Source organism: Gymnoscopelus braueri (assembly GCF_963280865.1).
Source record: "Gymnoscopelus braueri genome assembly, chromosome: 13".
NCBI classification, from domain to species: Eukaryota; Metazoa; Chordata; class Actinopteri; order Myctophiformes; family Myctophidae; genus Gymnoscopelus; species Gymnoscopelus braueri.
Window position 1 is genome coordinate 11,261,640 of NC_137615.1, and position 23,185 is coordinate 11,284,824.

Here is a 23,185-nt window from a genome sequence, read left to right on the forward strand (position 1 = left end):
CAGGATAGGTGTTAAATCCAGGCTTAACCCCTAATTCTGCTTTCGTGAAATAGGCCCTCGGTTCCTGGATTTAACATGTGACCACCACACAAAACAAAAGTACAACCTGTGACTGACCATCACACAGTGGTGTAAAGTAACATAAGTACACTTTTGAGGAATCTTTACTTTACTGGAGTGTTTCTTATTTTCAATACTTTTACTCCACTACATCTCAGAGGTCTATCCTTTGATAATGGTGTGACAATGTACGCCATTTTTCAGCTGATGGCTGCTCAGAAGGTAAGCGCTCGAGGAGGAGCTGTTAGGGCTGAAGTGTCCTGCTCTGGGACCCTTTGACAGGAGCCATTCTTCCAAGGGTCCAGTTGTCATCAAACAGACCTGTTATGTCTGTGTGCACGTGGGTTGATGACTGGTTTGATTCATTCTTCATCCTAGGACAGTGGAACATAAACCCACACCCCTGCCCGATTCCTGTACTGGAATTAAAGCATCTTAAAGGTAATTTATACATGAGGGTTTTTTCTGTGATTAATTGACCCAAAAAATACATTTTTTTTTCAAAGTGTTTATTACGCAGTCGAAGCATCAAACAATATGAATCGAGGCACAACTATATGAACAGTTTTATGTGGAATATTGTATAACAACCCTTATACTTATATTCATTTGGAAAGATTGTGTATTTCTACCGCCACTGATCCATGCATTGGTGATAGTAGTGAACTTGATTTCAATAGTAGTTAACGGTGAAAGTCTACCAGAATCCAGAGAGCGAGGCAGAGCATTTCAATTGTACATTTGTTTAAAAGCTTGTTCTAAGATTAGGCTCCTTGTTGAGCTGTTGCTGTCGTTAGGGCTCTTTAAAAAAAGATACAGAACAAAGGGTATCCTTAATTTTTATTTACCGTCCTTTAACACAACTTCATATAAAGTCCACATCCCCAACAGAGAAACAGAGTTTTGTGGTCATTGCTCTGGGTTCGCTAGCTGAAGCGCTGCTAGCATCCTCACATGTTGGTGCTCATCCGGGTTTGGCTAGTGTTGGCAGGTGTGAGCTCTCCTTGGCCGCCCTCCCTCGGTGGTGACTGGAGAAGACACAGAAAATAAAACGCATAGATTACTTTCTTATTTCTGGACAATAAACTGGAGACGCTACCGCAGAACACAACTGTTGTGGTAAGCAATTCTCTTAAAAGTAACATTTATGATCTAATGTTCTATACAGTCAGCAGCATGTGAATATACTGTATTTTTATATGGATATATGATGCATATTATGTATTTAATTTAGATGCATATACTGGATACCAAAAAAGGTGTATGACATTTAAATAAAATCTGTCAAATCTATTAATTTATACATACAAAAATTATGTACTTTTGTTGTCTCACCAATCCAATCAAATGCATGTCAACCATCAAGTCAACCTTTAAATATGCACTGTGCATTATGTGTCCCCTACCCCACTGATAAACAACAAGTAAGACGCGCGAACGCGGGAAGCGAACGCAAAAAAAGTAAAATAAATATGAAAAAAAAATAGTTAAAAAAAAGTAACCAATACATTTCTTTTTTTTTTTAAATACAATACAAATCTGCGTTAAAAGGAGCATCTTAGAAAAATACAAATTGACAAAAAAAAAAACTTTGAATGTTTTTGAACAATTCAACAAAGTGTTTGAAGTGCCTGTTTCACCCACTTCCGGGGGGCGGAGCCAAAATCCAAGCCCGAAGTATTTGTTCGTAGACCCCCACTTAGGGGGGGTAGAAAAAGTTTCGGAGCGATTCGGGCACTTTTCATTTAACATGGGGTTTCAATGGGGAGTTTTTAGGAGCCTTCTCCGGGGCGTGGCTTCCGGGGGAAGGGGCGGGCTTAAACGCAACCTTGACAGGTGTGTTCAGTTTTCAAAGACCTTTCATTTGATGTATGGTACGTCTAAATTGGACATTTACTTATCTCAGAGGAGCTGCACACAGGCAGTGCACACAGAGACACAGAGACACAGAGACACAGAGAGAGACACAACCCGAGCACGGTTTCATAGTAAGCTCCACTTGCGCGGAGGCGCGCCGTGACATGTCTCAATGAAACCGCCATACAGACAATATTATTTCTAGGCCTTTTGAAAAATTTAGCTTTAAAAAGGAGTAGTTCACCCAAAAATAAATTATTTTCTATCAATTACACACCCCATGAAGGCTTCATGGGGTGTGTAATTGATAGAAGGCTTCATGGGGTGTTGTTTTGTTGCATTCCTGAGCCATTAATGTGATGACCGGTGGAGTCTCCTACTGACCAGCCACCCGGTCAAATCATTGGCTCAGGAATGCGACAAAAACATCTCCATTCAAGGCTTTATGGGGTGTGTAAATTGAAATTTAAGGGCAGCATACATTTTTTGGGTGCAGTGAAAAGCTCAACAATTTCACATAATCTTTGAATTTTTACCTTGACGTGGATCTGGTTGCGTAGCACGGCTGCTCTGAGGATCATGGCTTTGGCTCGTCTCTGAAACTCCTTGCCCATGTGGACGGACTTCTCGAAGGTGGTGCTTCTCTGATCCACGTCACGGGCATACAGAATCTATCAGCAGCACAACGAAAGACCATGTTAGGGATATAGAATCCAACAGTACAACTAAAGACCCCACATGGGAGGCATTTGTAAATGCTTTTACTGAGCGGGGGTTATCGTTAACAGCTGACCAGACACGTCTTATATTATGCTGCATTGTTGCAGGAACAAGTAAACAAGGAAAGCGTATGATAGAGATGTACCGATTCCAGTTTTTCCTTCCCGATACCCATAACTTGCGAATCAGTCGATACAGAGTATCGAGCCGATACCAGTGTGTAATTTAAAAATAATCTAGGACAGTGGTTCTCAGTGTTCCTTGAGGCTGTTCTAAATGGACCCTTAAAGGGTCTGTAACTCAGAGTGAACCAAATTTGTACACTCTCAGAGTCATGGTGGTCCTTAAAATTAAATAGTTTGAGAAGATCTAGGAATAAATTGAAATTGCATTAATAATTGTGCAGCTACAAGTTAGTAAACTAATAATGTAAATAGTACATAAAACAGTCAAGCAACATCAACTGAAACATTCAAAATATGACTGTACATGAAAATTCATCGTGTAATAAATAACATGGTATCGGAATGGCATAAACTGCCATACTTGTCGATACCAGCATTTTAGGCAGTATCGGCAGCTTTTCCGATACTGGTATCGGCACAACTCTAGCGCGTGTTACCTTGCTGTGGGAGTCAATGCGTCCATTGATGAGTCCTTCTAGGATAAGCTGTGTGAGTTCATCTTCCAGAGCTGCCACTGTGGTGTTGAAGGCCTGAGCCATGTTAGTCATGTCTGCCGACACGTATGGGCTGAAATACTGAGACACACACACACACACACACACACACACACACACACACACACACACACACACACACGTCAAGATGATAGATCCAAATACTGGTCAGCACAATGTTGCAATGTGGTGAAACCAGATGAAACTTAACACACGGAGGGAAATGGAACACATCGATGGCTTAAAATTAAATATACAGAAAACAACATGAGAAAACATTTTAATACTCAAGGATACTATATGAAACACTGGCTTCTCCAAATAGATGAACTGCCTAGAATAGCCGAGATAGAACATTATTTAGCAGAATTGTTTTGCATTTGTCTTTTGCAATTCTCCCAATTGCAGTCCATGGAGCACAAGTTTATGAACTATCAATTCATTAATGAACAATATCTGGTTTATTTGAAATATCCTTAAATGTAAATGTGTAATCTGTGACATTGTGATCAAATGCATAGATAAAAAAAAAGGCTGTAAGCCTGGACAATCTAAACTGAAATGGTGTTCTCCTTTCAAACAAAAGGTATTTTCTGGACCCCAGGAAGAACAGACTCTCCTACGGTGTAGACTAATAAAAGACTTAATAAACAAAAAAACGGACTATCCTCTGTGGACTCACCTGTATTAGAGCTCTGTTCCTGATCTGCGTGTACAGTGTTCTGACATGAGGAGCCAGATACATGTCCAGCAGAAGGTTGTCCTGGAGGAGACACACAGACAGACAGACACACACACACTGAATTAACACAATACAACTGTTTAAGCCTGACTGCTTATACCGACAGCATATATTGTGGCGGCCATAGCTGAGTGGTTAGTGAGCCCGCCTAGGGAGCCAGAGGCCCTGGTTGCCCCAGGTACGATTCCAGGCCACGCCAGCATATGTGTCGATGAAATGAAATTTGTGCCTGAGCAAGACTCTTAACCCCTAATTGCTCACAGGCCCTCATTGGAAACAAGCCCGCAAGGACTTTCATGAACGTCCTGTTAAAAGGAATTATCCTTATCCTATTGGCAGTTTGAAATGAATCCGTCAGCTCTCTTACCTTCATTTCATCCAGTAGTTTGAGACAAGAGGCGTACTTGGATTCGTAGAACGTAAAGATGATGTCACGGACTTGTGGCTCTAACTCTAAAAATAACTTAAAGGTGCTGGATAGGAGAGAGAAACAAAACAAAAACAAACACGTTAATGTTGCAAAAAACTTGAAATCCCAACATCGGGTGGCGGTGCAAACAAGCATGAGTGAATGAAGTGCACAAGTCACTGTACCTGCTGGAGATGACATTTTTTTGGAGCTCCTGTCTGTCAAATGTTGCCAGTGCACAGAAACCTCCGTACACAGCTACGTTACTGGGAGACAGAAGCTGGAAGGCACAAGAACATAAATGAAATGCGTTACCAGCAAATAGAGACTAAATTCTTTCCACTGACTGCTCTGGAAGTAGTTTACGGCCACATGTTGACCCCACTTGAGCCTGACGAGTTAGCCACCCTTTGTGTTGGCTAAACTGGTGTTAAAACTGCCATTATAGTAAACGTTTAATCAAGTTTCTATAACATGGACACAAATAATATGTTAAGTGATCTAAATGCAGTTGCTAACTTTATCAAATAAGCAACATTGATACAGCAGGCCTGTTGAAGCTAAATTCACCAGGTATTGTGTTATCCGTTAACTCACCTCTGGAAAATCACAGTGGTCAAAGGAGGCTAGTAGGAAGCACTTGGCGGCTGCTTTGTACTTCTGAGACGCAAGCTCTGCCAAGCCTACAGCACCCAGTGTACACAAAGTCAAGATGACAGGGTCATCAACAGAAACTAAGTTGCTTTCTCCAACCAAATCAATGAGCAGAACACAACATTTACAATAACTATTGACATTCACATTAGCTGATAAACTATCCAAACATACATTGAGTTTACCATCGCAAACACATTTACCTGAACCGTGGACAGACTCGATACAAGTAATATGCCACGGGCTAGTTCCATTAGTGAAATCATATTGACCAACACAAGTCTTAGAACATTAGCAAGCCAACGGAGAACCCGCTGGATCCAGTATTTCAGACCTGAGTTTTTAAAACCGAAAGAAGCTCTCAAATGCTGTAATCACTGTCCAGAAACAGACAAAGTAACCATGAGAGATGGCAGTATTTCTTTACCTGCAGCACATTTTAATTTGGTGAGAACCGATTGGTTTTGACTATCTCTTTCTCCTCTTTGCTGGAACAAAAGAGACACACAAAGAAAAGTGCAATTACACATAATCACATCATGCAACACAACATCATTTGCACATAACATATGAAGTCCCAGAATTGGGACGCTAGGTTTAATATGGTTAAAGTTGAACTTGGTCCATTAAAATCCTGACAACCAAAAAGGTGACTCAGGGTAGGGCACATCATGGTGCTTACCTCTGCTATTTCTGGGGTAGACTCAGCCTTGCTGACGTAGCTCAGTACATGGGACCAGTTCTGGAGGTAAACGCTGACCTGGAGGAGGACAAGAGAGACATTTTTACACCCAAAGTCACAATCATCATGTTGTCATCCCTTCCAGTTTGGGTCTAAACAGGAGAAACTCTGTGTCAGTCATGTCGTGTTCTACACACACCTTGATAACATTAAGACACATGTTAATGACATGCTTGGCACTGGTACAGTAGTCTCTGGCTCTGGAGTAACACTTGAGAGCGTTGCTGAGGTCACCGCAGTCTAGATAATGATCCCCCAAGTCGTCGTGTCCTCGCCTGGGAAATAAAAGCAGAGAGAGAGAGGGAAAGATACCAAAGGCCATGGTCACTCAAGATTCATAACAGTTTGTCGTTGTTATTTATTATTTAACAGTGTAAGTGAAATACATTGGACAAAAAGGTGTTTTCCCTTTTCCCTCGCCTTTTTGACTTATTATACAAGTCTGATTTCAGCAAATAAAGTTCTTGTAAAAATGGAGGTAAATGTGCCACAACCCATTAAGACCTAGTAGAAATGCCCTCTAAATCAGTAGTTCTCGCACTTTCAAGATTTTTCTAAAATGTTCAAAAATAGCAGATCTGCTACATCTGCTATTTTTGAATAGCCAACGTTAAAATCTAAAATGACACGGGTGCTTTCCCGGTTTTAACAGGTTAACCTGTAATTACAATGCAATTTTGTGTGTCAACGTCATGTGGGAACAGGAGCCGGAGTCCATGGGAACAACATAAACTTTCCCCCTTAAAATTCTCTTTCGGAAGAGACATGGAAAAGTGTGAGTTAGGTTTGCAAATGCCCGAGTCAACTGTACCTGATGCTCTCTTTGATGGAGTTTCCTTTGTAGTTCTTGAGGTCGGTGTCTAGTTTCTCCAGTTTGAGCAGGGCTTTCTTCCTGGTAGACTCTGCCCAGGCTGTGTCTAGAGCCGGAGGGTCCACTGCTCCTTCAGGCACTGCGTCTGGTACACCCTGGACTTCACTGTAGAACAACACATACTGGATGTTTTTACATGACTGAGACTACATAACTCACACCGTGCACTGTTTTGACAGAACCAAATATTATTTTACAAGAATTAACTGTTTCCTGTTAGGGGGGTGAGGACAAACACATCAAGAGTTACATGGGATGATGGAAACAGCAGTGGGATGACAATATGATCGTGGGCCGGGACCTAAAATTGGGCAGAATACGTTCCTAACACTTCAGCGGACAAAGACCATTTAGACAGGAGAATGACGGAACAACAGAAACCAGCTGAAAGCCTTTGCCTCTGAGCCATGTTTAATTATACAACCAGGATCTAACAGATCACCATGCCCAATGTACAGCCCGCTTCAAAAACGTCATCTTGTTTTCACACTGTCATCATCATGATCCCAAACACACACACACACAGCCTGTATGGACGTACCGGGAGGCCTCTGTGAGCTTGCGGTGAATCTCCTCATACGCGTCCACATTGAAGGTCCTCTGGACGAAGGTGAGCGCCATCTTGAGAGCCTCGACGCGGAGCGGGGGACAGTGGTGAGCTATGAACTGGAGCCTCTCAATCCTCATCAGGCCGCTGTAGCTGGATGCATACTGCTCCAGGTCCTATGGGCAAAGAGGAAGACGAACCACCATACAATTAAATGGATTTTAATCCACCCCTACTTTTTTTTGGATGGGTAAATGCAAGAAGAAAAAAAAATCCCTGCATTTCACCATCAACTGTATTGGGGTCCATAATGAAATGGCACCGTATCGAATTCCGACATCCCATCATTCCAACCATTACGTTAGTGTGAGGTTAGGGTTAGTTATAATGGGACCAGTCGGACGTCAGAATAATGGGATGTCGGAATAATGAAATGGCACCACTGTATCAGTTGATAAATTTAAATGTAATCTGTGAGGCCACTACGGCTCTGACATTGCCCTTTCTCTTAGTTGCAATACTGACAGTCTAGACATGTGTTATATTATTGATTGCAATTCTTCCTTTGTGTCAGCGAAAAGTGGCATTGATGCATTGCATTATGTAAACTGAACTGTGAGTTGTGTTAAAAGTTTGCTGCTTACCAGCGTTGGGTTCTCTACAATATAGTTGGTGTCTGGAGCATTCTGCTGGTCATCATGAGGGTCCACGTCAATCTGCATTGGCTCCACAGCCCCCTGAAAAAAGAAAGACAATCAGGCAAATTATTAAAATTCAGAGAGCAGCAAATAGAGACAGAAGCTGGTGCTCAGCAGCATGCAGCATGCTATGAAAGGGTGACCTGACCCGTTGCTATGGGATGTGCCCAGAGCTGCCAAGACTGCTTCTTATAAGCTTGTCAGCTTCTTATAGAGCTTAGAGTTTTTGGGGTCTTATTTTAGTTTGCATATTTTCGTTATTTAACAGATTTTGGCATGAAAATTCAACCTCTGCAGTAGTATCGTGGTGTGCTTGCGTGCCCATCCCCCCCCGAAACTAAACTGGATACATTTGATAATATATCACTAACAATACTTGCACTACAAATAATAGTAGGCCTAATATCTGGTAGAGCACAAGCAGTGCACCCTGTATTGGGTTTATTTTGAGGCTTGATGAAGCCGTTTCTCACAAGATCACTGGTCTTGGTAAGGTTATCATCCCTAATTCCACCTCCATCCTCTGCAGGTGCCTTATATCTCCTACATCTATCCCTCCTCCACCTATCTGCATCCTCCCTCCTCTCCATCACCTCATCATGATCTCTCGATTAGCTGCTCGACAAGCACATGAATGAGACAGACAGCTCACATTAAACGAGCTGAATCCAAACAAGGTTAGCAACGCTCGCTAGCCAGCTTGTGTCAAATGACTGCAGCTATGCTATGCGAGCAAACTAATCACGCACATAACTTGCTCACTGATGTGGATTACTACACAATGCAAGGTAAGCAGACAGCCAGACACTATAGAGTCAACTTGTTTTCTCACACCCAGAGTAATAGTATTGGTTAAGCTTCCCCATGACATGATGTTATTTGGCTAACGGTTAGCCTTAGCTAGCTTACAGGCTACCATGTTAACCATGTTGAGTTGAAACCGTTGAATCATGAAGAATCGGAGGTTTGCTGTTCAATCTACATGAACACGGAGCAACAACCACTTCATTATCATTATGTCATTAAATCGCACACGTTAGATAAGTAAAAGTTTACCTGAAAGTTGAAGACCTGCACGGGGAGAGGCATCTTCTCTGTTTTCTCTGACCTGTGTCCTGCACACACAACGTTAGGACGATAACATCCGGTGGGTAAGAGCGGCGGAATGATGTCACTTCCGGTCGGCGATGTCAAAATTAAATCTCGAGGTTGACAATAATTTGTTTTCTTCTTTGGTGGGGGAAAAAGTACTCAAATGTTTGACTTAAGTAAAAGTATCAATGCTAGTGCAATGTAGAAATACTCTGTTACAAGTGAAGGTCCGGAATTTCAAAATGTACTTGAGTAAAAGTACAAAAAGGTATAAAAATATACTAAAGTGCCAAAAGTAAAAGTACTCATTATGCAGAATGTCCCATTTCACTAGTTTTCAAATGTATAACAATCTTTTGAAAATAGCAGATCTACAAGCTCACAATGTAGATCGGCTATTTTCAAATGGCCGAAATGTATATAGGTTTATATTATGTTTTGTAATAATAATCAAAATCTACAAAGTAACTAGTGACTAAAATGTTCAAATAATTGTAGTGCATAGACGACAGGGAAGAACCATATATGACAGGGAAGAACCATAGATGACAGGGAAGAACCATAGATGACAGGGAGGCACCATAGGAAGCACCATAGATGACAGGGAAGCACCATACGATGCAGATAAGTACTCATAAGGCTTTTAGACATTAATCATCATTAGTTCATAATTGATGGACACACACTGATTTTTGTAATCAGTAATCAGTGTATTGTAATTCTTGTAATACATTATTATAATTCAGTGTTAAAATATATATGTATATGTTGCAGTGTATTCAAATATTCAAAGGCTAAAAAGTCATTTTTAACTCTTCAACACATGTGTGTGGAGTAATAAATCCAACATTATAATGTTGTAACACATGACTCATTCCAGTGCTCATGTATGTTGGAGTTTATTTCAAGACAATGGATAATCAAGTCAAGGGATGGAGTGTGAGCCTCTGTCTTTTCTTTTTAATTTTAACATTCATTTAGGACATCAGACCTAGTCCTGTCACAATCATTACATAATAATCGTCTAATCGCAATTATTTTAGCATAATCGTTGAAAAAGGTTCATACATTTTCAAATGTATGAACTTGTAGATCTGCTATTTCTGCTACTTAAATGGATCCCTGGCTAATGAGCCAAATATGCCTTAATACATTATAATTGCCCTCTATACTAAAATGTCAAATTAAAAACCCACATGCATTCCATACATTCCATAGGGCTAGACCACACGTGGACAAATGACATCATCAACTTGCGGCGGTCATTGTCCCTCTTGAGTAAAAGATTAACCGTTTCTAAAATAAAAAAAAAATTTAAGGTGTTTTCATTTTTTAATTTCAGTTATAGAGGGCAATGATAATGTATTTAGGCATATAAGGCTTACTAGCCAGGGATGCTTTTAAGAAAAACATTTAAAGTATAAAATTATAAAATAAATTAAAGGCAAAAGGCAAACAGAATCTCTTTTTAACATTTGTACTAATAATGTTCCAAAGTTCAACAACAGAAACACAATTAAATTGTTAATCGCAATTAGTGAAATGTCATGATCGCCCTAATTCCTTATCACACCAGAAGGTCAGAGCACAGTGGTAATACAACATGAGTTTATTTTCCATCACTGTGACCAGAGATTGTAGCTGCAGTTATCTAGATTCTCCACAAGAGGTCATCAGATCCTAGAGGTGAACTCCACTCTCCTGACAGTGGACCTGCTTATCTCTGATATAGAACGACAGCCTAGAGACAGACATACACACACAAAAACATAAGTGCATGCACACGCACACGCACACACAGGCATTGATGGTTTCGTAAGTATTTACTCTACAGTGACACAGAGGTCAGTCGAGGTTGTGTATGTAAATGATAACAGATATACTGAGCCACTATTTATGTGTGTGTGTGAGTGTGTGTGTGTGTGTGTGTGTGTGTGTGTGTGTGTGTGTGTGTGTGTGTGTGTGTGTGTGTGTGTGTGCGCGCGCGCCGCGTGCGTGCGTGCGTGTGTACACACGCGTGTGCGTGTCCTTTACCTGCAAGGGCCATGGCAAGTCGCAGTTCTGACCTCAGTAGCTCCAGAACCTCAGAGACTCCTTCATCTCCCTGTGTGCGCGCACACACACACACACACACACACACACACACACACACACACACACACACACACACACACACACACACACACACACACACACACACAGTAGGTCAGGACCCATGTTTCGGTCGTGGACCAATTTTATAGGTTGCGAGTAAATATCCCCTTTTTTGTTAAAAAATATTTCAAAAGATTCGAAAGAGTTTAAAGGGATAGTTGACCCCCAAAATGACTTTTTTTTCCCTATTGATCACTCACCCCATGGAGACTTGAATTCATGAATTCAAAGGAGACACAGTCTCCTTTGTCTCCTACCGGACCTGCTCAAATTATTGGCTTAGGAATGCGACAAAAACAAAAAAATATCCATGAATTCAAGTCTCCATGGGGTGAGTAATCGATAGAAAATAAGTTATTTTTTGGGTGAACTACTCCTTTAAACAAAAAAAATTAAAACTTTTCATCAATTACAAACAATTCCAACATTTTTTAAAAGTATTTCAAAACATTTGGGAACCACTGGTTTATGAAACTAGAGAAATAAACATGACAATTCACTCCTTCACGCCAACACCCTGACCCGTCAGAGAAAACTGATTCCGGCCGTTGTATCCGCGACCAGCGATCTTATTAGACGCTAGACCAACACTTTATGACCATAGGTGAGGTGAGAGAGAAGGAAAGAGTTACATTTTGTACACTCTCAGAGTTAAATTAACCCCCCCCCCTCCTGTTCCTCGGTATGAGTGTGATTGAGTATTGTCTGCTTAACTGCTTTTGTCTTTAACATTTTTTGTTTTGTTTTGATACACTTTGCATTCGAACATAATATAACCCACTTTGTGTGTTATCTGTTTACTGTTTTTTGGTTGTTTTGTTGTAATGTTGTTGTTTTCTTTTTCTTTTTGACAGAAAATGACAGACCTTTTTCGTCTGTGCAATAGTAATAAAGAGATTTGTAAAAAAAAAAAAAAAGGCAAATAAAACATGACATAAGTCTACCTAACCCTAAAACCCATAATAACACAGAAGCTGTGTACACAGTGGTTCATGTTAGTTGTCACCTGGCAGGCCAGTCCCCACAGTACAGGACGTCCTATGAACACAGCCTTGGCTCCCAGAGCCAACGCTTTCAAGACGTCAGTTCCTCGTCTCACTCCTCCGTCCAGATAAACCTCACAGCGACCCTGTACCGCGTTCACTACGTCTTCAAGCACATCCAGCTGCACGCACATGTAGATGCGCGCACACACACACACACACACACACACACGCACGCACGCACGCACGCACCCACGCACAAGTGTATCTACATTACTAAGGATGCAAGTCTGGAAGTCCCATAACACACACATGCACGTACACACATACACACACTGTACATATACACACATGCACAGACCGTGGCAGGAACCCCGTCCAGCTGTCGAGCTCCGTGATTGGACACCAAGATACCATCGACACCATGGTCCAGAGCCTGAAGGGCATCCTCAGCTAGAGACACACGCACACACGAGCACACGCGCACACGCACGCACAGTTGGGTGATATTTGGAAAATGTTGTGAAAAGTGAGTAAAGTCTTTTCACCACAACGAAAGATTGTAGACCATTCATTTGCGGTCATTTAATAAGATTAGTTTAACCTAACATCCTGAAGGCACTTTTTATTGTGTGGTTCTAACATATGCATACTAGAGATTTCTGTAGCAATAGTAGCAATAGTACAATAATTAAAATCATTATTGATCATGTGTGTGTGTGTGTGTGTGTGTGTGTGTGTGTACCAGTCAGTATTCCTTTCACAACCACCGGCAGGTGGGTGTGTTTTTTCAGCCAGGTGATGTCTGTCCAGGAAAGGGTGGGGTCTATCGCCTTGGCAACATAGACTGCCAATCCACTGTCGTTGCCATAGCTACCTTCAGAGAACGCCAGTGTCGCTGTTGTGAAGTTAGACATACTACACAGTACACACACGCATGCACGCGCACACGCACACACACACACGCACACGCACACGCACACACACACACACACACACACACACACACACACACACACACACAGTTGGTTATCCTGCACCAATGTCTGTCTGTCTTGTGAACAAAATATAACAGATGCACAGATTTACAGCAGAAGATAAAAATGACATAAATGGGACATCTAGAATCACAAAGAACAAAGGCACTGGAGCAACTCAGATGAATTTAAACCTTTTTATTTATGGAGCAAGTAAGAGATGATGTTTCGATGTCAAGAGTACTTCTTCAAAGATGGAAGATGTTCTCTTGACATCAAAACGTTTCGTCTCTGGTCAAATAAAGGCTTTCAAAAACATGGTTCCTACCTGAGGTGTGAGGGAAGTTTAAAGCGGTTGCGCACATCGTCCCACCTCCTGCCAAGATATGGCGTATCCACGGTAACAAAGATGCCCTTATAGCCCGCCTCCTCCGCCCGGCGGACCAATGAGAGAGTGAGATCCCGGTCTTTGTAGATGTAAAGCTGCAGCCACATGACGCCCCCGTCGCCCGGCGATGATGTCATTGCTGACATCACTTCCTCTATGGTGGAAGTGGCCCAAGAGCTCAGCATCATCCCCGTGCCCGCCGCTCGGCATGCTGGGTAGAAGCAACATTTAGATATTTAGCTCAGTGGTTCCCAACTTTTTCTGAATCGGAGCCCTCTTGAAAATCTCGAAAAGTGTATTAATAATAATAATAATAATACATTCCATTTATAACGCACTTTACATTCTTACGAATCTCAGAGTGCTACAATTAAAAGCAAGGTATAAAAACAGCATAGGCAACAAAACAATTAATAGACCCAACTAGGCTAAACTAAGAGCCAAAATTTAGAAATAAAAACAAACAAAGTCCATAAAAATTAGAAAATTAGTATTGTAATTAGTATTCGCCATCTGACCACTTAAAGGGCAAGACCACTTTGGTAGAGGTTTGGGTTGTGTAGTTACCTTGCCATGATGTAACTCCAAAGGTGGTCAAGAAATAAAAAATAATTGCTGCATTGATTAGAAATTGATAATTCAAAATATGCTCCCCATTGACTTACATTGTACAGTAAAACAGCTCTCAAAGTCACTCTTTTAGCATGGAAACGAATGTAAACAAAGTTGATTCAGACAATATAGAACATCACCAAACCCAGTACTGTTTTTTTTTTTTAATAAAAATGTTAACTTACTGTTGATTTAGCTATTTTTATTAGAAAGAAAACATGGACTGGATCGGCGGATCCGGATCCGGATCTTCAAATAGTAAAATCATCAGGAAGTTGACATTTTTATAAAAAAAATAAACAGTACTGGGTTTGGTGATGTTCTATATTCTCTGAATCAGCTTAGTTTGTGTTCGTTTACGGGCTAAAAGAGTGACTTTGAGAGCTGTTTCAGTGTACAATGTAAGTCAATGGGGAGCATATTTTTAATTATCAATTTCTAATTAATGGAGCAATTATTTTTCATTTCTTGTCCACCTTTGGAGTTACATCATGGCAAGGTAACTACACAACCCAAACCTCTACCAAAGTGGTCTTACCCTTTAACACGGCAATCATTCAGCTGCAGCCATCTTGCTCCCGTGTGGGTGGGGGACCTCTTGCACTATCCCCACGGCCCACCAGTGGATCGCTGATTTGGCAGATGCTTTCATCCAAAGCCATGTATGACACTGGCTATAAGGGCTTATGGGTCTTGTCTTAAAGGAACTATAAAGACAGGAATATTCAAACAACAATAATCTCCCCAGGGAGGTTTTCTAGGTACATCCAGCTGGGAGGAGGCAACGGGAGGAGGCAACGGGGGGAGTCTTCGGACCAGGTGGAGGGATAATATCTCCAGGGTTTCCACACATTTTTAAAGATGGAGTGCCATGATATTTTTCAACCCTAAAACCTGATCATAAGGTATTATTATTATGTAAGGATTTTTTTCAACAAAAAGAAAGTGTACATTAAGTGTTAAAATGTTGTTTTTGTGTAGACACACCCACCAGTTCATTAAGTATACCTGGTTCTCACCTTAGCACCTCCTCCACCACCTTAGCACCACCCACCTGTCCTAGTCCCTCCTCCTCCTCATGCCCACACCTGTTGTGTTATGTTAATGAGGGGGAGGGTATGGCTTTGTGATGTCACTAAAGCGCTGTTTCTCTATTGGCACGTTTGACCCTCAAGGTTTCAGCCTCCAGGAAGAAACTCCAAATAGTCAGAGAAGACATAAAACACCATAAAAACACCACTGGGGGGCTTAATGAAGTTCTATCAACCTCATAGACACATGAAAAACAGAAAAAGTGCAAAAACATGGCACCAGCTCTTTAACAATGAATTTTCTAAACTTTTCCATAGCCTTTCCAAAGTATTTTATCTAATTTTCAGGCCTATAGCAATCATACGGTGCAATAATGAGGCTCTTACACCAGTGTGCTATCGATGCATGCACCTAGACAGACTCGAGCGAAGGTGTCGGGTGACAAAAATAACAGATCTACAAGCTAACAACGTAAAGTGTTGTTATCTTCTAGATCTATTCTTTTTGTCTCGTGATGTCCTGTATGTATTAGGCCGCACTCAAGCAGCTCGCGCAGCACTGCACTACATTCCACCATGTTACATATTTATTTCACGTAATATTAGAATAAAACAATGTGCTGTATATCCAAACATTTTATATAACATTTGATTAACCCATTAAGACCTGGAACTGTGTCATTTTTAGATTTGAGCTAAAAAAGCATTATTTTACACTTTGGGCTATTCAAAAATAGCAGATATACAAGCTCATAGCGCGGCACCGAGTGCCGCGCTACGAGCTTGTAGATCTGCTATTTTTGAAAAATCGTGAAAATGTGTGCAAATCTTTGAATATATATATTTTTAAAGCGAACATTTTTAACTCAAATCTTTGCTTCTGGGGGGTCCCTGGAACAAGATATTTTGATGGGGGTCCGCGGGCAAATACATATAATTTTGGGGGTCCTTGACATGAAAAAGATTGAGCACCACTCATATAGAAACATACGTTTTTCAGAATACTGTTGAGATTTAGGAGACATGTAGAATCGGCTTCAGGTCTCAATGTTAAAGGAACTATAAAGACAGGAATATTCAAACAACAATAATCTCCCCAGGGAGGTTTTCTAGGTACATCCAGCTGGGAGGAGGCAACGGGGGGAGTCTTCGGACCAGGTGGAGGGATAATATCTCCAGGGTTTCCACACATTTTTAACAATGAATTTTCTAAACTTTTCCATAGGCTTTCCAAAGTATTTTATCAAATTTTCAGGCCTATAGCAATCATACGGTGCAATAATGAGGCTCTTACACCAGTGTGCTATCGATGCATGCACCTAGACAGACTCGAGCGAAGGTGTCGGGTGACAAAAATAACAGATCTACAAGCTAACAACGTAAAGTGTTGTTATCTTCTAGATCTATTCTTTTTGTCTCGTGATGTCCTGTATGTATTAGGCCGCACTCAAGCAGCTCGCGCAGCACTGCACTACATTCCACCATGTTACATATTTATTTCACGTAATATTAGAATAAAACAATGTACTGTATATCCAAACATTTTACATAACATTTGATTAATTCCAAATCTTTTCCAGGCCTGGAAAACTGTTTTTCTAAATTTCAAAATATTTCCAGGAATTTCATGAGCATATGGGAACCCTGTATCTCCGCCCTGGCACTGGGAACACCTCGGGTTCCTCCAGTCAGGGGTTCTCAGCCTGGGCTGCATACTGTACCTAACTCTTTAAGACCTGAGAACGCATCTGTGTGTCATTTTTAGATTTCGTTGGGCTATTCAAAAATATCAGATATACAAGCTCATAGCGCGGCACCGAGTGCCGCGCTATGAGCTTGTAGATCTGCTATTTTTGAAAAATCGTGAAAAATGTTGTGCAAATCTTTGAATATATATATATATTTAAAGCGAGCATTTCTAGCTAAAATGTTATTGCTTCTGGGGATTCTACAAATGTCTTCTAAATCAGTTTAAAACAGTTTTCTGAAACACTTATGTTGCTATAATATTAATGTCAGTGTCAAGGAGCCCCACAACGATATGTATTTGGCTGCGGACCCCCATCTCAAAAAAAAATAATCCAGGGACCCCCAGAAGCAAAGATTTGAGTAAAAAACAATTGCTTTATAGATATATATTCAAAGATTTGCAAAAAAAAAAATATTTTTTAATAGCCAAAAGTATAAAATATGGATAAAGTGGTTACACAGATGCGTCCCCCGGTCTTAAAGGAGAATTCCGGACAAATTAAGTGTTATCTTTCATGTCTCGTTACTCACCTAGCGACGTAAAAAGTGGCGTTCTTTTTTTCCATATATTCCCCTGTCGTCATTTTTTAAACACCCTCCGTTGTTATAATGGGAGCGCGAGGGTTAGTGAAGTTCGTCTATTATAACCGACGCAATGTTATTTTTTTCTCTACTACGATTCATTGTAGAGTCTCATGATAGTCAAACATGCGCTGAAAATTCCTGCGAGCCTGCCGTTAATGGCGAACGATTTAACACTGGATGCTTGTTTCTTTCCAGAACCTGGCAACTCGTGTTGCCAGATTCTGGAAACAAGCAACCAGTGTTAAATCGTTCGCCATTAACGGCAGGCTCGCAGGAATTTTCAGCGCATGTTTGACTATCATGAGACTCTACAATGAATCGTAGTAGAGAAAAAAATAACATTGCGTCGGTTATAATAGACGAACTTCACTAACCCTCGCGCTCCCATTATAACAACGGAGGGTGTTTAAAAAATGACGACAGGGGAATATATGGAAAAAAAGAACGCCACTTTTTACTTCGCTAGGTGAGTAACGAGACATGAAAGATAACACTTAATTTGTCCGGAATTCTCCTTTAAAGGGTTAAGGCAACTTTAGGACAGGGTTCCAAATGGAACCCTTAGAACTTTGTTACGGGGGTCCTTGAAATGAAAAAGGTTTGAGAATCACTTGATCTACACACTCTTGGACCCACCTCTGGCGGTGGCGGTCTCTCCGTCAGGGTGGGCCATCCTCTGCATGGCCGTGGCCGCCACAGCCAGAGGCATGCTGATTGGCTGTCCCAGCACGGAGCAAGACAGGTCAACGGTAGACACGTCTCTCAGCACCCGAGGGAAGAAACGCCATCTACAGTGTACAGTACATGCACACGACACGTCCCATAAGCACACGTGCACACGCACGCACAAAATGCATGCAAAGCACACACAGTGTTTAAAGGTTTAATGACATTCACTTTTACACAACATTCAAAGTCTTTGTCCTGGTCCTTCAAAAGTGTACAAAAAGTTTTAAGTGAAAATTCCATTCCAGTGATCCATGGCAGGTGTTTTTCTCTCACATTTCTAAAGCCTTTTCAACTGCAATGAAAAAAGAAATATTTGCCTGCGGGTGTCGCTGGTGAGGGATTTTGCCTGTCAATCATCGCCTCTGCTCCGCCCCCCCCCCCCCAAAGGAAAGGATAGGGGAGGGGAGGGGCGAGGAGGAGAGTGGGCGGGATTAATCGACTGTGACCTCACTGTCGAAGGGCCAAGCTCAGATTGCTTTTCAGCCTAATTATTCAGAAAACCCCAGACCACAGAAAATCCACTGAATGTTCTAAGTTCAGGTTTTTTGGGTGTAATTGAGGTCATAAAACCCCAAATAAAACATTGAAAATAAAAAAAGTGAAAATGAATGTCATGATACCTTTAACATGAAGGAACATCTGGCAAAAAGAAGACAGTCTGTTGGCAGTTTATAGGGTCAGGAATAAGATTTAGGGTTGAAATTAGGGTTAGGTTAGGCACACTAATAGTGCCCCTCCCTATTGTGGGCATGTCATAATAGGCGAACATTCAGCGAAAATAGCCAACCTACAAGCTCACTATATGATAAAAAGGAGGGGACCACATGTAGGCCCCTGGGGGACCTCGGTCAGTGAAGTATATAGGGTTTAAGACAAGTGGTTAATGATAGGCGTCTAGTAGTGAGGATTGGGGGAGAGGTAATGCATGCATGCAATAGAAGTTCCTCACTGTGTGTGTGTGTGTGTGTGTGTGTGTGTGTGTGTGTGTGTGTGTGTGTGTGTGTGTGTGTGTGTGTGTGTGTGTGTGTGTGTGTGTGTGTGTGTGTGTGTTTATGCGTGTGCGTGTGCGTGGGTGTGTGTGTGAGTGTGAGAGTGTGAGGGTGAGTGTGTGTTAGTGTGTGTGTGACCTGTTGAAAGCGGCGGTGTTGTCAGCCAGGGTTTGCTGCTGGTCGGCTCCAGAGCGGTAGTAGTCATAAATAGCCTTAGGAAGGACTCTCCTGGCCTCGTCCTCAAAGTCGCTGATACACACACGCTGCCCCGACATCCCTACTACACACACACACACACACACACACTCACACACACAGCTAGTCGACCTGAGGAGCTCTGAGAAAGAGACACAAACAAATACAGAGACAGAGAGAGAGAGAGATGACTCCAGCAGAACAGCTTTAATCATTAAACTGTTGATGTGACCCTTACACCCCCCACACACACACACACCTCCTCCCCTCGTTTTTGTCTCTGGTCTTCCTGTGCTGTTCCCGGTGACTCTGCTTCTAGACCGGCCCTTGGACCGTCTACACACCACAGACACTGGTATTACAATTGTTTATACACTGTGTTCACACGGCACCCCAACTGCTGTCAATAGTGTGTGTGTGTGTGTGTGTGTGTGTGTGTGTGTGTGTACGTACGTGTGCGTGTGCGTGTGTGTGTGTGTGTGTGTGTGTGTGTGTGTGTGTGTGTGTGTGTGTGGGTTTAGACAAAGTTACTTCATAACTTCATATCCCTGGCTGGCTTGCTGTGAACCTTGAACCCAGGGGACCAAATGTAAGAGGTGTGTGTGTGTGTGTGTGTGTGTGCGTGTGTCTGTGTGTATGTATTGATTCAACCACACTCCGGTGATTGACGCTAATGTGTTGAACTGTAATCATATCTAAAGTTGAATATCATGGGGGCATGTCTGTAGTTGATCAGAAAGTGCAACGACCACATCAAAACAAGTCCCTCTCGCTACCCTCAGCTCTGTCGAAATGATAAAATGGAAAAACGTAATATATAAAATCTTTAAAAACAAACGCTGGTCTAGCATTTGGTAAAAACTTGCCTGGGAAGAAGAGCAGCTAATTATATTAGTGCCCCACCTTCAGGAACTAAAGGCATTAACAAACCACGTAAACCATATATTATACATTGTCATACAACAGCTTCACACGCAAATAGTGAAAATAGCCAATTTAGCCCAGCTATTTTCAAAAAGGCTATAATGATGCCCAAAATAGGGATGCCAAGCGATTCATTTCTTCAAGGAATCATCGGTACATCAGCAAGAAAGGCTATGTGGGTTACAGTGAGTTACAGGAGACCCGGGTTTGTATCCAGGTGATTATAGCTACAGGGACAGGAGGAGGGAAGACGATATTCTTGACTGTCAACTGATGGCTGACAGTAAAGACATCGCCGAGTCCTTCCTCAGTGATGAGCGCAATGAGACCCACAAGGATAGTGAAGTATCGTTTCAAACATAAGTTCCATATAAATAATCATATTCCATCCTGTGGCACAGTACTATCTTGATTCTGGGTTTTGCAGTTAGCAGTGCTAGGGGTGGGAAAGTATCCAGGACTGATCTAAAGTAATATTGTTATTTATCATAGGTTAATAACAGTATGAGATTTTCAGGTGAGGCTGTGACCTTTGGATTCAAGAGGGTGAGAAGGCAGTTACTAACAGTCAGGCAACAAACCCACTTAATTTGAATCTGCTATTGTGTTGATCAGTCACACCCTGAAGATCCTGGTCTTTGTCCTGGAGCAGAAGCTCCCAGCTGTAAGTGTGAACCAAAACAAGTCTCTGGGCCAAGTCCTTTTGTTACCAAGCGGCTGATTGTAATACTATTGTCCTTATGCAAGGTGATGGCTAAGGTGAAGGCATCTGTTCTATAATCTCTCAAAAAAACTCTGGTGAAGTCAGGCAGACTCAAATGGAATTCTTGTAGTATTCTGATTTCACAGTAAAAGCTTATTTCGTAGTAAGTAACACAAGTATGAATAAATGTGGTTGAGAAGAGACCAGCTAGTTCCATGTAACTTTTCTTCTTGAATCTAAGGAAAATGTCATGTTATCATACAAACATCTCTTTTTGTGTAAATCATTCATTTAAGGTTGAAAACATACATGTGTGGGCTTATGTTGAAGATAATAAGATGTTAAACAATGATTTCATAATATGAGTTTGTGTAATAGTAAAGCTTGATAATTGGACATAAGATAAGTTTATTACCCTGTAAGAACACGCTAATGTTGTACCAGGCTGTGTGTGTGCGGGGGCTCGGCCATGACTCCCCAGTATTCATGTATTTGATGTGTGATAGGCTTACAGGGATTGGGGGCTGGGCTTAAACCACCTAGCTCCTCCTTTTGTTGACAGAAGGTATACAGTATAAATATTATGTTTCTATGTGAAAGCTGTGCGCTGCTAATCAGACCTTAACATGGCAGTTTGCCTGTTGGGCGGAAATAAAAAGATGCCTGACTGAAAACCTTGAAAACCGGATCTTCTCTTCTTAAACCTTTTTCCAGGAAACTGATACAGCCACTCGTGGAACCAGAGAATATACTTCAATAGACAAGGGTGTGTTGATGTGGAGTGCCAGTCTCTGCAAGAAAGAGGATGTGGACAGAAATGAAGCATATGGAAGTCTTGGGTGAATGTCGAATTATCATCACTCACTTGTAGAAACATATAGTTTGCCCAGGTGATTCGTGGATGAGCTGAATAGCAGTTAATCCAAATGGGATATAAACCATTTCAAAATACAAATGTTATAATGGATCTAGCTGGTCTAATATACTGTAGTAAGAATACTTATCCAACCTGGAAGACTTCAGCTGCCTCTTCCAATTACAAGTTTTAACCACAACCTGTTCAGATGCAGTTTTTAAGTCAACAGGGGAGGGATCTACCATCAACAGACTCTTAACACATTCCCTGCCAGAGGGTTTTTTTTATTTTACTTCCCCCAGTGCCAGTGTTTAATTTTTTTTTACACAGGAGCCGAGATACAGGATTTTAAAGTAATAAGTTAACCAAGGAGTGAATGGAGCTAGAAATCTTTGGATCGTGATATCTCTGGTTCTGTGTGGATAAATTGAAAAAAAAAAAGACAAAAAAAATAAATAACGGTTATACTCGTGGATGGCAGTTTTATGGCAGTAAACGGGTGTATTTTTCATCAACGGTTATACTCGTGATTGGCAGGTAAAGTGTTAAGGAAATAGGCCTAAAGCAGTTAAAAGGGTAGATGGTTTATATCAATTCACCATTGTTTATAGCCTTCCTCCACTGGGTTTTCTGAGCCTGGACACCATTGGATTGATGAAATCAAGTCGTGTCCACTCAAGAATGAAAGCATGCGTGCACAAGTTCAGTATATGGAGATTAGCTTTTTAGTAATTATGGTTGCATAGAGCTCCTCTTTGAGCACGTCTGCATTTCATGCCATGTGTACAGTGTGCACAGGTGTGTGACTGATCTTTTTTTTTGGAATGAAAACCAGAAGTATGTCATTTTTCAAAAAATACCATGATAGCCTGTGGCAAAGACAAAAACATGTGTACATATTTCATTGTTCTGGTTGTTTACAACCCGAGTATGGCGGACTAGACAACTCTTTGTTGAGCATTTACTACATTTAAGTTAGTGGCTGTTTTGAGTGTAGATTTCTAGTACAGAACATACCGTAACTTTACACATAGAGAAAGGGACAATGGACATGTGTACATTTTGCTATTTGTGACGCGTTGTAAGCTTGTTGTTAGCTTGTAGTTATTTCCGCTACTTAAGAAAACATTTGAAAGTATAAAATTATTAAATGTCAGTAATGTTTTTATTATGAAGCCTAAAAGACAAACAGAATTTATTTTTAACATTTGTATTCATTATGTTCCGATGTTCAACGAC

The 23,185-nt window shown here is 41.3% G+C and overlaps 2 protein-coding genes across 2 annotated transcripts; both read right to left on the reverse strand.

Moving 5' to 3' along the window:
- Window positions 1-560: 560 nt before the first annotated feature.
- On the reverse strand, window positions 561-9,113 carry gps1 (G protein pathway suppressor 1). The gene is made up of 14 exons (XM_080446936.1): window positions 9,036-9,113; window positions 7,926-8,018; window positions 7,276-7,457; window positions 6,675-6,839; window positions 6,003-6,138; window positions 5,804-5,881; window positions 5,549-5,609; window positions 5,065-5,150; window positions 4,653-4,747; window positions 4,426-4,531; window positions 3,999-4,079; window positions 3,260-3,397; window positions 2,454-2,588; window positions 561-1,088 (listed from the first exon to the last, which is right to left on the reverse strand). The coding sequence occupies exons 1-14, from the start codon at window positions 9,066-9,068 to the stop codon at window positions 1,011-1,013; spliced, it is 1,467 nt and encodes a 488-aa protein (XP_080303062.1). The 5' UTR covers window positions 9,069-9,113; the 3' UTR covers window positions 561-1,010.
- Window positions 9,114-10,744: 1,631 nt separating this feature from the next.
- Window positions 10,745-19,543, reverse strand: LOC308098540 (2-Hydroxyacid oxidase 1-like; the record flags this gene model as incomplete). The annotated part of the gene is made up of 8 exons (XM_080446933.1): window positions 10,745-10,812; window positions 11,106-11,175; window positions 12,232-12,390; window positions 12,570-12,661; window positions 12,954-13,126; window positions 13,514-13,784; window positions 18,187-18,338; window positions 19,407-19,543. 8 exons carry the CDS (start codon window positions 19,541-19,543, stop codon window positions 10,745-10,747), a joined length of 1,122 nt encoding a protein of 373 aa, XP_080303059.1.
- Between the last annotated feature and the right edge of the window lie 3,642 nt (window positions 19,544-23,185).

Excerpts from the sequence above, each read along its gene's own strand:
- gps1 (XM_080446936.1), bottom strand. The coding sequence starts at position 9,068 with ATGCCTCTCCCCGTGCAGGTCTTCAACTTTCAG. Across the intron at positions 6,139-6,674 it reads TCCATCAAAGAGAGCATCAG|GCGAGGACACGACGACTTGG; the intron begins GTACAGTTGACT and ends TTTATTTCCCAG. Across the intron at positions 5,610-5,803 it reads CTACCCCAGAAATAGCAGAG|CAAAGAGGAGAAAGAGATAG; the intron begins GTAAGCACCATG and ends CTTTTGTTCCAG.